Here is a 13,664-nt window from a genome sequence, read left to right on the forward strand (position 1 = left end):
AGCTGCCCCCCACCCCTCGCCCTGGGAGACAGGCTCTAGACATGTTGAGCAGTGTTTACTGGCAGGGCTCTCGCCAGGGAGTTAGTTCATCTCCAACAAGCCCATGGGTGTTGTTACATGGGCCCACTTTATTTTTTATTTTTTTAAATTTATTTTATTGAAGTATAGTTGATTTACAATGTTGTGTTAATTTCTGTATAGCAAGGTGATTCAGTTATACATTTATATATTTTTTATACTCTTTTCCATTATGGTTTATTACAAGATGTTGAATATAGTTCCCTGTGCTATACAGTAGGTCCTGTTTATCTGTTTTATATATAGTTGTTTGTATCTGTAATCCCAAATTTCTAATTTATACTTCCCCTACCCGCTTTCCCCTTTGGTAACCATAAGTTTGTGGGTTTTTTGTTTTGTGTGTTTTTTTGTTTTTGCGGTACCCGGGCCTCTCGCTGTTGTGACCTCTCCCGTTGCGGAGCATAGGCTCCGGACGCGCAGGTTCAGCGGCCATGGCTCACGGGCCCAGCCGCTCCGCGGCATGTGGGATCTTCCCGGACCGCGGCACGAACCCGTGTCCCCTGCATTGGCAGGCGGACTCTCAACCACTGTGCCACCAGGGAAGCCCCATAAGTTTTTTATGTCTGTTTCTGTTTCATAAATAAGTTCACTTATGTCATATTTTAGATTCCACATGTAAGTGATATCATATGGTATTTGTCTTTCTCTGTCTGATTTACTTAAGTATGATAATCTCTAGGTCCATCCATGTTGCTGCAAAGGGCATTATTTCATTATTTTTTATGCCAGAGTAGTATTTCATTGTATATATAAAGTATGATAATCTCTAGGTCCATCCATGTTGCTGCAAAGGGCATTATTTCATTATTTTTTATGCCAGAGTAGTATTTCATTGTATATATATACCACATCTTCTTTATCCATTCATCTGTCAATGGACATTTAGGTTGCTTCCATGTCTTGGCTATTGTAAATAGTGCTGCTATGAACACTAGGGTGCATGTATCTTTTTTTTTTAAATATAAATTTTATTTATTTATTTATTTTTGGCTGCATTGGGTCTTCGTTGCTGTGCAGGGTCTTTCTCTAGTTGCATCAAGCTGGGGCTACTCTTAATTGCGGTGTGCGGGCTTCTCATTGCAGTGGCTTCTCTTGTGGCAGAGCACGGGATCTAGGCATGTGGGCTTCAGTAGTTGTAGCACGTGAGCTCAGTAGTTGTGGCTCGCAGGCTCCAGAGTGCAAGCTCAGTAGTTGTGGCGCACGGACTTATTTGCTCTGTGGCATGTGGGATCCTCCCGGACCAGGGCACGAACCTGTGTCCCCTGCTTTGGCAGGCAGATTCTTAACCACTGCACCACCAAGGAAGCCCCGCGTGTAACTTTTCGAATTAGAGTTTTCACCTTTTCCAAATATATGATAGGAATGGGATTGCTAGATCATATGGTAACTCTATTTTTAGTTTTTTAGTTTGTTTTTAAATTGCTCCTGGTTGAAAATCAGTGGGTTTTTTCCTTTTTTTTTTTTTTTTATTTTGACTGTGCTGGGTCTTCGTTGCGGCACGCAGGCTCTTCGTTGTGGGCTTCTCTCTAGTTGCAGCGTGCAGGTTTAGTCGCCCTGTGGCATGTGGGATCTTAGTTCCCCAACCAGGGATTGAACCCGCGTCCTCTGCATTGGAAGGTGGATTCTTAACCACTGGACCACCAGGGAAGTCCTATTTTTAGTTTTTTAAGGAAACTCCATACTGTTCTCCATAGTGGCTGCACCAATTTGCATTCCCACCAATGGTGTAGGAGGGTTCCTTTTTCTCCACACCCTCTCTGGAATTTATTTGTAGACTTTTAATGATGGCCATTCTGACTGGCGTGAGGCCGTACTTCACTGTAGTTTTGATTGGCATTTCTCTAATAATTAGCCATGGTGAGCATCTTTTCATGTTGTCCATCTGTGTGTCTTCTTTGGAAAAATGTCTATTTAGGTCTTCGGCTGGGCCCACTTTAGGAATGGATTCAAAACTCACGTAACTCACTTAAGACTCGCCTCTTGTACTGGTCCCCCAGCCCCTAGTACAGCATGGTTTCCATTGTACCAGAGGTTGGAAGGTCTCCAGGCTTCTACGACCATTCACTAGGATGGGTTCCTGACCCCTCCACTAGGATGTCATAGACACGCAGTCCTGTGTGATGCAGGGTAAAGGTTTGCTAGATTCATGTCTGTTTGGAGCAAACTGGCACCTTCTTCCAGGGGTTGGGTGCACTGCTCTCCGAAGCAAACTGAACTTTCCAAAATGTGCATTTTCCTCCCTGATTTTGGCTATAATTTCCCAGATTCCCTCTGAATCCCAAACAGAATCCAGCCCATAACATCATCCCATAACAGAGTCCCAACAGTTTACAAGTGTCTTTTTTTCTTTTTTTTTTTTTTTTTTGTGGTACATGGGCCTCTCACTGTTGTGGCCTCTCCCATTGCGGAGCACAGGCTCCGGACGCACAGGCTCAGCGGCCATGGCTCACGGGCCTATCCGCTCCGCGGCATGTGGGATCTTCCCGGACCGGGGCATGAACCCATGTCCCCTGCTTCGGCAGGTGGACTCGCAACCACTGCGCCACCAGGGAAGCCCACAAGTGTCTTTCTGACACTGCCCTGCAGACGTGAAGCTCAAGACAGCACAGTGGTGGCCTGTGGCCTCCACGGCTGCTGAACCACCAGAGTGGGACTTTGCACATCAAGACGGAACCCTGTCAGAACCCCGGCTTTTTTTTTTTTTTTTTTTTTTTTACAGTCGGGGCACCCACCTCGGTCAGACCCTCTTCCACGAGAGTTCCCTCTTTGTCATCTCCATAGTGGCTGCACCAATTTGCATTCCCACCAATGGTGTAGGAGGGTTCCTTTTTCTCCACACCCTCTCTGGAATTTATTTGTAGACTTTTAATGATGGCCATTCTGACTGGCGTGAGGCCGTACTTCACTGTAGTTTTGATTGGCATTTCTCTAATAATTAGCCATGGTGAGCATCTTTTCATGTTGTCCATCTGTGTGTCTTCTTTGGAAAAATGTCTATTTAGGTCTTCGGCTGGGCCCACTTTAGGAATGGATTCAAAACTCACGTAACTCACTTAAGACTCGCCTCTTGTACTGGTCCCCCAGCCCCTAGTACAGCATGGTTTCCATTGTACCAGAGGTTGGAAGGTCTCCAGGCTTCTACGACCATTCACTAGGATGGGTTCCTGACCCCTCCACTAGGATGTCATAGACACGCAGTCCTGTGTGATGCAGGGTAAAGGTTTGCTAGATTCATGTCTGTTTGGAGCAAACTGGCACCTTCTTCCAGGGGTTGGGTGCACTGCTCTCCGAAGCAAACTGAACTTTCCAAAATGTGCATTTTCCTCCCTGATTTTGGCTATAATTTCCCAGATTCCCTCTGAATCCCAAACAGAATCCAGCCCATAACATCATCCCATAACAGAGTCCCAACAGTTTACAAGTGTCTTTTTTTCTTTTTTTTTTTTTTTTTTGTGGTACATGGGCCTCTCACTGTTGTGGCCTCTCCCATTGCGGAGCACAGGCTCCGGACGCACAGGCTCAGCGGCCATGGCTCACGGGCCTATCCGCTCCGCGGCATGTGGGATCTTCCCGGACCGGGGCATGAACCCATGTCCCCTGCTTCGGCAGGTGGACTCGCAACCACTGCGCCACCAGGGAAGCCCACAAGTGTCTTTCTGACACTGCCCTGCAGACGTGAAGCTCAAGACAGCACAGTGGTGGCCTGTGGCCTCCACGGCTGCTGAACCACCAGAGTGGGACTTTGCACATCAAGACGGAACCCTGTCAGAACCCCGGCTTTTTTTTTTTTTTTTTTTTTTTTACAGTCGGGGCACCCACCTCGGTCAGACCCTCTTCCACGAGAGTTCCCTCTTTGTCATCTCAGCTGGTGTTCTGAGCCACAAACCTACAATGAGCCTGAGAGTGATCTCAAAACCCAAGCCCTGAAGATACACACTTCACTCCCAAGATAGCCTTCCAAGCCTTGCCTCAGTCTGTTCTGGACGCCACCAATTATACGATATCTTGGTATTTCGGAAGCAGCAAGTTAGATTTGGAGGGGAATGTGAGAGGACATGGGGACAATATTCCCCAATCCATTTGTGCCAGCTTATCCTCAGATGCACAAAGGGGCCTTCAGGGAACAGAACACTCAACAAACAGCAACTCTTGGGGGTCCAGTGGCCTTTGGGCCTGAGGTTTATAGAATTTTGGCAACCCTTTATATAGGAATATATATACTTATAAATACAAAATTATATACAAAAGTAGCTATTTTAGAATAAGCAATCGCAGCAAACTGCAGTTTAAAAAGCTGACAGAGGGGACTTCCCTGGCGTCCAGTGGTTAAGACTCTGCGCTTCCACTGCAGGGGGCACGGGTTTGATCCCTGGTCAGGGAACTAAGATCCTGCATGCTGTGTGGCACAGCCAAAAAAAAAAAAAAAGCTGACAGATACTGCGCCATCACAAAAGCGGGGAAACGCCATAAAATTGTCGCTTGAGTGCCTGCCATACCTCTGAGGTACTCCCCGATATCTCTGCCTTGACTGCACTTGCCGGCAGCCTACCTAAGAGGCGGCACTCCAGGAAAGCTCCGGCCTTGGCTCTAGTCCCTGGTAATGCCGGGCTGACATGGTGGGGGGTCACCATGGGGCAGAAGCAGCCGCTCCCTGCACCTGGCACAGCCCCCAGGCATAGGCCCCCCCATCCACCTGGTGGGATTCCTCAGCCCAGGGCCAGGGCCCCAGGAGGGAAAGGGGGGACCAGGGATGCCTGCTGAGAAGTTTGTGGGGGACAGGTTTCTCCCCAGCATGCCTCCTGGCCCAGGTTGGGCCTGATCCAGGCACCGGATTTCACTTGGAAGTTTCACGGCAGGTGTCCTGCTGGGGCAACCTCAGCCCCCGAGCACAGTGAGAAATTTCCTCCAACTGAAATATGTCCTTCCTGTGTCATCTTCCGTCAATCAGACACAATCTGTGCATGGAGAAATCTTATTTATTTTTTTATGCCACTGCCGCCGCTGCAATGAAGAAACATCAGTAACTGAGAGTTTAAAAAGGGTAATAATTAAAGTGATTAAAAAAAGTCACAGTCGTCTCTCCCGTCCCACAAAAAACAAACTGTGAAGGCATCAGTTCTGCTTCTGAATTCCACTGAGGGGCCCTGACCTGTAAACAGAAACAAAAAGAAGACGAAAGGCAAACGTGTACACACCCTATCACCCTATCGGACCCACCTCATGAGACACTGTCCTCTCTAACACCCACATCCTCCAAGCCCTGAGCCAGAGCTAGTAGGGACCACCAACTGGCTTCTTCCCTGAAATGCAATTTGATAGTTATCTTCAACCTCCCTTTACTCTTAACCAAATCTCACAGGGTGAGAAGAACAGCAGTTAAACTGGACCTGAGTCACGTAGCAACGAGTCCTCAGGCCACACCTGCACCTGTCCTTATCTGGAAGCTCTGAGCTATTCTCTTACTGATCAAAGCCAAGAAAAAAAGTGTTCTTTTAAGAAACAACAGTTGTACCTATTTATTTTCAGAATATATTACAAAGGTTTCCTGGCAAACAGCTCCGAAAAGTATTGAATTATGATTTAAACAAGGGAAATAAACACTCTCACGTGTCACTGAAACCACTGAAAGTTTATTCAAATTTTTACATAAAGGGATTTGTTAGCATCAAGGCCATTCATGAACATTTCTCACCACTGCAAGACTGAAGGAGGGAAACCACTGGTTTCTACGCTGCAAATGAATGACAACTCACAAGCTTTAGAAATCGGCAGTTTACGGGCTGCTAACAGAAGCAATTTCCTGGCTCCTAAATCGACCAGGGACACTGAGGCGAGCAGTTTGGTCACTCCCAGAATGCGTCCAGACCTGCTCCGCCTCCACTCAGCAGGTCCAGTGGCAGCACAGAAAAGAAAGGGAATGTGCTGGGTTTGGGACTGATCATCAGGAGGTGCTCCTAGGACGATACCTTCATGTCTAGACCCAAGTCTGACCCACCAAGAAGCATTACCCTGGACAACGGTCATTCCTGGAGAGGAGACAGGGAGCCGGTGGGAAGGTGCCCTTGGTGGCAGCACCTGGCACTCTGGCTACCTCCCTTCTTTACCTTCGGGGCAGCTGCGGGTTGGATGCAGCCCACCCTCCATTGGTCCCTTGGTTCACATCCAATTTCTAGTGCAGTTTTATCCAGCTATGAAGTCTAACTTTAGGGTGATAAAACCTTTATTCTGAGATGTCACTTACTTTACAAGGCTTGGAAAGTTGGTCTGAAGCTACTCCAGGGTGTGAAGAAATGCGAAGAATCACTGAAGAAGAGGCTGAGGAGGAACCAGAGGCTGGCCACAGGCGTCAGGTTAGGATCTGGTAACCCGAACTCACGCCTCCCTCCAGAGCTCATTTGATGAGATTCCTCATGATGCTGAGGGAGGACCCTCTGTACCCTGATCCAAAGTGATTCCAGTGGTTCAAGTAGTGGAAGAGCTGATATAGCTTAAGGCGCTTCTCAAAGCCTGGGGCCTTGGGGACTTTGCTGTGGTAGGCAGAGTAAAAGGAGCCACTGAAGCCCCCGAACATGCCGGCTATCGCCAGCTCATACTCCGAGTGGCCATAGAAGGAAGCTGGGTCAAAAATGATGGGCCCAGAGGAATCCTCCGCCACGTTTCCTCCCCAGAGGTCTCCGTGGAGCAGGGCTGGGACGATGTCCAGATCACGGAACAGGTCAGGGATCTTTAACTGCGGGGGAAATGCAGCCTCAGCAAAGTGACCGATGCACACAGGAGGGACACGGAGGCTTTTCTGAGTGTGGCTCCCAGTGCCCAAGCAGGGCCTGGTCAGTGCACAGGTGCACAGACATGCCCACCTCCCGTCCAGGCCCAGGTCCAGGCGGCTGCACCAGCTGCAGCGCCTTCCCATCAGGCCTGCAGGGCATGATGGGCACAGGCTGGGAGGGGCAACACTCACCTGCAGAGCAGCCCAGAGCTCACGGGCCTCCCTGTCCCCAGACCCCTGTTCCAGCAGGTCCATCTGGGGCTGAATGCGCTGCCGGGCATAGAACGTGACCCAGTCCCTCTGCCAGTCGTTCACCTGTGTGGTTGACAGCAGAGCTCAGAGGAGAGCGTCAGAGCAAAGGCGGAGCGGGCTGGTCCCCAGAGGCGCCACTACAGGGACCAGTGTAAAGGGGTGGAGCTGACCAGGTAGCCTGGGGTCTGGAGGACATGCTGGGACCGGCAGGTTCCCGGACAACCTCCCACAACATCTCAAGATCTGAACAGTGTGGACTGTGCCCCGTGGGATACTCAGTGCTCCCCTCCCAAGCAGCTACCTGCCTTTCCTTGGAGGGCGAGGCCGCCGTCTTACCCACTCAGGCCGAGTATGGCTCCCCAGGCTGAAATCCCCAGGGCAGCCAACCATAAAATCATAAAACTCAAAGTTACAATCCCTTTTCGTTAAACTACCTTTGAGAGTTTCCTACTTAAAATAAAACGCGGTTTAACTTTCTAATTTTCACCCACCTTGAAATCCAGCATCCTAACTTGCTGGTCCTTCTCTGCTCCTCTGAGCTTACCAAGCATGTGAGGTGGATACTCCTCACACAGACTGCTAAAAATTAGCAAAGATAAAAAAGGAGCAAAGACCTTTTACCAAATTTCACCAAAAAAGAGAGAGGGTGTGCTTTCCGCATCTGTTTCTGAACGGCTGGCCTGACTGGGAAATGCAGGCAAAATGGTGGTGCCACTCACCTGAGGGAGGTACCCGCAGCACGTCACCACGTCAAAGCCAAACTGGTCCACAAAGGGCCGCTCCACTTGCCCACCTCCTTTCCCTTGCAAGCAAAATGAAACGAGAGAGATGACAGTCCCCTCACTCCCTCGGGGCCAGCTCTGGGAGCTCAGAGACGCTCTGAGGCCTGACCTCAGCGTGCCCTTCTCCACCTCGTGTCCTTATCCAAACAAGGGCCCTGGGCTCCGGGACCCAGGAACAGAGCCTGTCTCATCAGAGTCAACAATCCAGAACACCCATTCCTTCCTAGGAGAGGCACCAGAGGATGCTGACAGGAGCGAACACTCTGTCTCCAAAAAAGGAGGGAAAACCCACCCCATAACCCATCAGGAAAGGACAGCTTTCAGGGGCCAGTTTAGCATTTGCCACTTACGAAAGATAAACTGCTGTACTTGTAAATGATCTCATCCTCTGCAGCTCCCTAAACTCAAAGCAAATCCGGAAGAACTGAACTACATGTAAGTGGAAGGGACGAGGCCGTCTGTCTGTCTAACACTGTAGGTTCTTGGTCGTCTGTTCCTGGTGTGTCTGCTCCTCTGCCTAGCAGAGTAACCATATGGGCTACACATGGATTATCAAACATCAAAGGATGAAAATCCTGGAAGACACCCTCAGTGATACCACCACAGTAAGCCCTAAAAAGGTCAGACGTGAGGGCTATCATTCTGAGTCTCATGTGTGATTGTTCCTAGAAGAAAAGGCATGGTATGGAAAGCCAGAGAAACTTTGATAGGCTTTCTTCTGGGGAGTGAGAGGCCAAAGGAACCATAATATGATAGGATTTTGAGTTCAGGAAATATTTCCTGTCTTTCAAATGCATTTTCGAGACAATACACTAATTGTATTCACTGTGTTCAATGCACCCCAAACATGCAGTCTTGAGGTTTACATTCCTTTCCTGTGGTGGCAACACACATCTGACTGTACACAGTGGCAGCACAACTCCACCCACGCACCCATACTGGCCAGATGTCTTCCTCTGGGGGGGGGGTCCCTCGGGCCCACAGCCATACCCACTGTGCCAGCCTCCTTCTGCAGAGTCTGTCCAAGCCTCTTGTTGTCCAGGTGTAGATCTGCCAGCTGAGTTCCAAGCTTTGCAGCATGACTGTAAAAACAAAAGACAGCCACTAAACTCATGGTACAAAAGGGGACCCACCTCCATTTGAAAGGTCTCAGGCCACACAAAGTAGGTGAGACAGTAAGGATAAGAGTCTGTTCTGGTGAAGCAAGTGGGAGATGGAGGGCCTCATCTGAGTCTGCAGCCAGGTCCTTTGTCAGCATCTCACCCTGAAATTCCTCTCCTGTTTGCTTTTGGCCCACAAAGTACATGCTGCTCATTCTGCAGAACCCAGGATGTGCGGGGTCATGGGTTCCTTCTATCACATCCTGCAAAAGTATACCCCCAAATGCAAGCTTCCCACTCAGAGAAAGAACAAAGGCACCCAGAGGTGAAGGTGAAGCAAACGAACCTGCTCAGATACCGCATGTCCAAATGCTCCATCACCAGCATGCTGCCACCTCCCGGGGCATCGAGAACCTTGATGGGTTTGGGCACCTTCACTGTGCCTGTCTTTAGGATGGCAGTTAAACTTGCCATCTCACCTTCAAACATCCTTTTGGCCTGTCAGAGAAATAACCGGGGAGGGGAGAAGGAGGAAGAGCAAGGCTCTGTGTCGACATGTATTCTCCAGCACCACAACCAAGGCTGACTGCAGACTCAATAGAACAGACAGCTTTTCCACTTTTCAGTAGAGCAGATTACACATTCTTGAAGCTGCACAGGAATTAGAGGGATTGTACTTTCTAGTTTTGTATATGTTTACGCTGTCATTGATCCCAGTCTCTCCAAAGAGAGGAACGTATGCCTGGTGCAGAGCTGGACTGTGTACCCAGTACCTCAACCACAGTCCTGTCCCAGGGGGCCTTCAGGCACAGGCGGCCCCCATCTGCGTGTGCCAGGAGGCTGGCGTCACTTTTCACCCGAATGGACCACCAAGTCCTATGGCATCTCCTACCCAGCACTGGAAACCACCTCATCTCCACCACCTTTCCCATTTCCAGTCCAAAAGTCCTTGTTCCTGCTTTTGGAAGGCAAATCCCACCCTGGAACACACCCCAAGCTGTCACCCCACTTCCCTCATGACAGCCCCACAGGGCCTGGCCCTGCCCACATCCCCCCCTCATCTGGGCCCCGACCTGGGCTCCACCTCCACACTGACACGCGGGCACACACACCCCTTGCGCTCCTGGATTACAGCCTTCTCTAAGTTCCCCAGAGATACCTGGCCTCCTCCAGCCTGGAGACTTCCACACGCCATGTCACCTCTGCTTGGAACACCCCTCCCTTCTTTTGCCAAGTCAGCCCCTTCCCCGTCATGCTTCAGATTTCAACTTAATACCAGTTTTGATTTCTCAGAGAAATCTTCCCTAACTTAACAGGCTAAGTAGTTCTTCCCCTTTAAAGTATCTTTTTTTTAAGAGTAAAATTTCTACAGACATATATGAAGAAAACTGCACAACTCAGAAGTATCCACCTCTAATTCTCCCAAAGTCAGCACATCCACATGACGGCCACCCGGCATTCCTCTCCTCCCAGCCACTGACACCCCACCCGCACATTTGTCTGTCTGCTTTGTCATCTCCACAGAGGCAGACGGTCAGGCCTCTTCATTCCACACTGCATTTGTTACGCTGGTGCATCAACAGTCAGAGTTTATTCTCTCTGCTGTGTAGAGCTTGCTGTGCAAATGTTCTAAAACGTGTTTGTCCAGTCTACTGATGAAGGACACGGGGCTTCCAGTTTGGGGTCACTACGAACAGTGCTGCCATGGACATTCTTCTACTTCTACTTCTCATAGTTACTAACTCTGTGACCTTGGTTTCCTCATCTGTAAAATGGGGTTAATAACAGTACCAATTTCATAGGCTTGCTGCCATAATTAACTCAGTTAGCAGCTAACAGTTACACAGTCCATTCTAAACACTTTACAAACATTATTACTATATTACTTATATTATTATATTATTATACTACTTTGGAGAGCTAAAGTTCCTGAGGAGGAAAACAAGAACTGTGTATTAAGGAGAATTTTCAGAGCATTCTCTGAAGACGAAGGAACACAGCTGGGCCCTGGCTATACTTTGAACTACAGCACTGGTTGTGCAGCGAAAAGTACAGGATAAATTTTTTTTTTTTTTGGCCACACCACACTGCATGTGGAACTTCCCTACCCAGAGATTGAACCCATGCCCCCTGCATTGGAAGTGCGGAGTCTTAACTAATGGACCACCAGGGAGGTCCAAATTTTTTAAATTAAAAAAAAAAAATGTAGGGAGAGGTGAAGAAGGATCTATGAACACAGCTAGAGGCAAGGCTCCCTCACAGAAATGTCCACTACCATGTGGTCCTAAGTGTCTAACCCTAAGAACACTGCTCCTCCAGAATGGGACAAGGGCAAAGTAAGCGTTAGCTGGGGTGCAGGGCTACAAAAGATCTAGAACTTAAGGGAGGAGCATGAGAGAAAGCCAACTACTCAAGCATGCAAAGGACAGATAAGCATAATCAAGAGAAAAAACTTAGACCAGGTCATTCCAGCAGACAGTGAGAAGGAAAACAAAAGAGCAGCTATGTAGTCTTCTCTTAGAAGTCTGGAAGAAGACATTTTCACCTCCTAAAAGGCAAAGCATAAAGACAGTCCTATTTTCCAATCAATCAGCAAATGTTTCCGCTATGGGCAGTACATCTGCATAACTCACACAGTATATTCCCAAGCAAACTAGAAAGAGACATGTTTGAAACTATCTACCAAAGGATTAGAAGGAACTTATGTGAAGATTAGCAAAAAGAAAACGGACTCTGATGACAATAAAAAGCAAGAACCAAAAGAAATAACAGTAGCAGAACAATGTTTAAAAAGCACTACTGAGAGATTCCATTTTAATCATCAGAAAGTATTTGCTTCCCTGTAATCTACACCAAGTTCTGAATTATTACAAACACTAATGAAAGTGGAAATAACAGCTGTGAAAAGGATGGAGCCACATAAGAGAAAAAGAACCCAGAGAAGGCCTGTGGTGGAAAGTAAGGAAGGACACCTCCACTACATTAGTACTGACTGGGGGAAACCAATGTAAAAGAGCAACTTCAAGGACCATTAGTTGTCAAATTCCTATAAAAGGGATGTACAGGATGACACGCAGCCAACCCCTGTAGAACAGAGATGAAGGTTGGTCTTGAGAGAACAGCATCGTTTCAGAAAGAGATCATCCCACACCACTGAAGATGGGATTCTGCAATATGATTTCCAAAGAGAGGATAAAAGTGCTGAGGGTGTGTAACACGTAGGATTTGGTACTGGGGTCAGCACCTTCAGCCCTATTTGGAACAAGGCATTGTCCAGACCTGCTCCTTGCCTACTGGAGCCATCCAGGGCCTCCCAGCTAACACTACAAGCATGACCCACCCAAAGCGCGCAAAGAAGTGACATCAACACCCCGGGGTAAGTCAACTTCAGCAGGGAGGCTCACGTATTTTAGACAGGAACCCTTGAGAAAACGTTCAGATACAAACAGAATGGAGAGACAGCCGCAAGGGACTGAATGTTTGTGTCCCCCGAAAATTCAGAGGTTGAAACCTAACCCCCAAGGCGACGGTGTTAGGAGGCGGGGCCTCGGGAAGTGACCAGGCCAAAGGAGTGGAACCCTCATGAGGGGATTAGAGCCCCTATAAGAGACCCCAGAGAGCTCTCCTCCCCCTTCTGCCACGTAAGGACACAGTCAGAAGTGGCCTCCACACCAGGGAAGGAAGCCTCACCACCATCTTGGACGGCCGGCCTCCAGACCCAGAAATACACATGTTCGTGTTTAAAGCCGCCCAGTGTTTACAGCAACCCAGCGGACGAAGGTTACATTACTTCAGTATTCAAAAAGGGTTTTGATCTCTGCAAGTTCAAATAAACCCCAGGACAAGGGACTTCTACTACCTGTGCTTGTTCAAAACTCACCAAACAATGAATTTTCTCAAGGCAGCGGCCACCTAGGCCGCGTGAAAACCACCCACAGCGTCCACGCGGCGGTGGGGCACACGCCGGACGGGCCTGGCCCCGCGCCGACCTCCCTGAGGTTCGAGAGGCCGCAGGTATGAACCGCGGCCCACCCCCAAAACACCAGGCCAGCCTGACAAAAAGACGGGTCACCGAGCGCCTCCGCAGCCCGCAGACGCTGACCGGCTCCCGACGCCGTGCCCGGACACGGACCCGGCACCACAGTCCCCCGCCCCCGCCCCCTTCCCCCGCCCGCAGCAGCCCTGACCTCCGCCTTGGCGTTCACTTTCACAAACACTCGTCCTCTGTCCGTGTCGTAGCTCCGGCCCTGGCTAATGCATCCACCCCCCGAGTGACCCGTGGCCTTGACGGAGCCGCAGCCCAACTCCCGTTTCAGCAGCTCCTCCATGTCGCCCGCGCCCGGGCCGCGTACCCGCCTCAGACCGCACGCAGACGCCGCGACGCCGCGGGGACGCGTGGGGATTGGGTGACGGGCGGGAGGGCGGGACCGGGCCGTGGGAGCGCGGGCGGGATTGGGGGAGGGAAAAGAAGGGGCGGGACCTGGCCGCGGGAGCGCGCGGGGATGGGGGAGGGGAAGGGAGGGTCGTCGGGAGGTGGGGGTGGCGCTGCGTTGTTCTCCCAACGACCCCGGGACCCTGGTGGCTCTCCTCGCCACGGGATCGCCCTGGCCTTTCCCCTTACCTTACCTGCGACCTGCCGTTAACCTTGTGTGGCCCGTCCTGGTCTGGGGCACACCCGCTGCTGCA

At 49.9% G+C, this 13,664-nt stretch overlaps 1 protein-coding gene across 2 annotated transcripts; it reads right to left on the reverse strand.

Annotated features, from left to right (window-relative positions):
- Window positions 1-5,048: 5,048 nt before the first annotated feature.
- FN3KRP (fructosamine 3 kinase related protein) lies at window positions 5,049-13,327 on the reverse strand. Of its 2 annotated transcripts, XR_008619334.1 has the most exons (7): window positions 13,166-13,327; window positions 9,325-9,476; window positions 8,869-8,960; window positions 7,816-7,898; window positions 7,037-7,159; window positions 6,320-6,808; window positions 5,049-5,227 (listed from the first exon to the last, which is right to left on the reverse strand). XR_008619334.1 is itself a non-coding variant. In XM_055090623.1 (6 exons), exons 1-6 carry the CDS (start codon window positions 13,304-13,306, stop codon window positions 6,470-6,472), a joined length of 930 nt encoding a protein of 309 aa, XP_054946598.1. In that variant the 5' UTR covers window positions 13,307-13,327; the 3' UTR covers window positions 5,239-6,469. The 2 variants fall into 2 exon arrangements, 1 of the variants encoding a protein (XP_054946598.1); XM_055090623.1 differs by lacking the exon at window positions 5,049-5,227 and having other exon boundaries at window positions 5,239-6,808.
- Between the last annotated feature and the right edge of the window lie 337 nt (window positions 13,328-13,664).

This window comes from Physeter macrocephalus, chromosome 14 (genome assembly GCF_002837175.3).
Source record: "Physeter macrocephalus isolate SW-GA chromosome 14, ASM283717v5, whole genome shotgun sequence".
In the NCBI taxonomy this organism is placed as follows: Eukaryota; Metazoa; Chordata; class Mammalia; order Artiodactyla; family Physeteridae; genus Physeter; species Physeter macrocephalus.

Coding starts and splice junctions, on each gene's coding strand:
- FN3KRP (XM_055090623.1), bottom strand. CDS start 13,306: ATGGAGGAGCTGCTGAAACGGGAGTTGGGCTGCGGCTCCGTCAAGGCC. Junction 9,477..13,165: donor AAGTGAACGCCAAGGCGGAG/GTCAGGGCTGCT, acceptor TTTCTCTGACAG/GCCAAAAGGATGTTTGAAGG. Junction 7,899..8,868: donor GAAGGAGGCTGGCACAGTGG/GTATGGCTGTGG, acceptor TTTGCTTGCAAG/GGAAAGGAGGTGGGCAAGTG.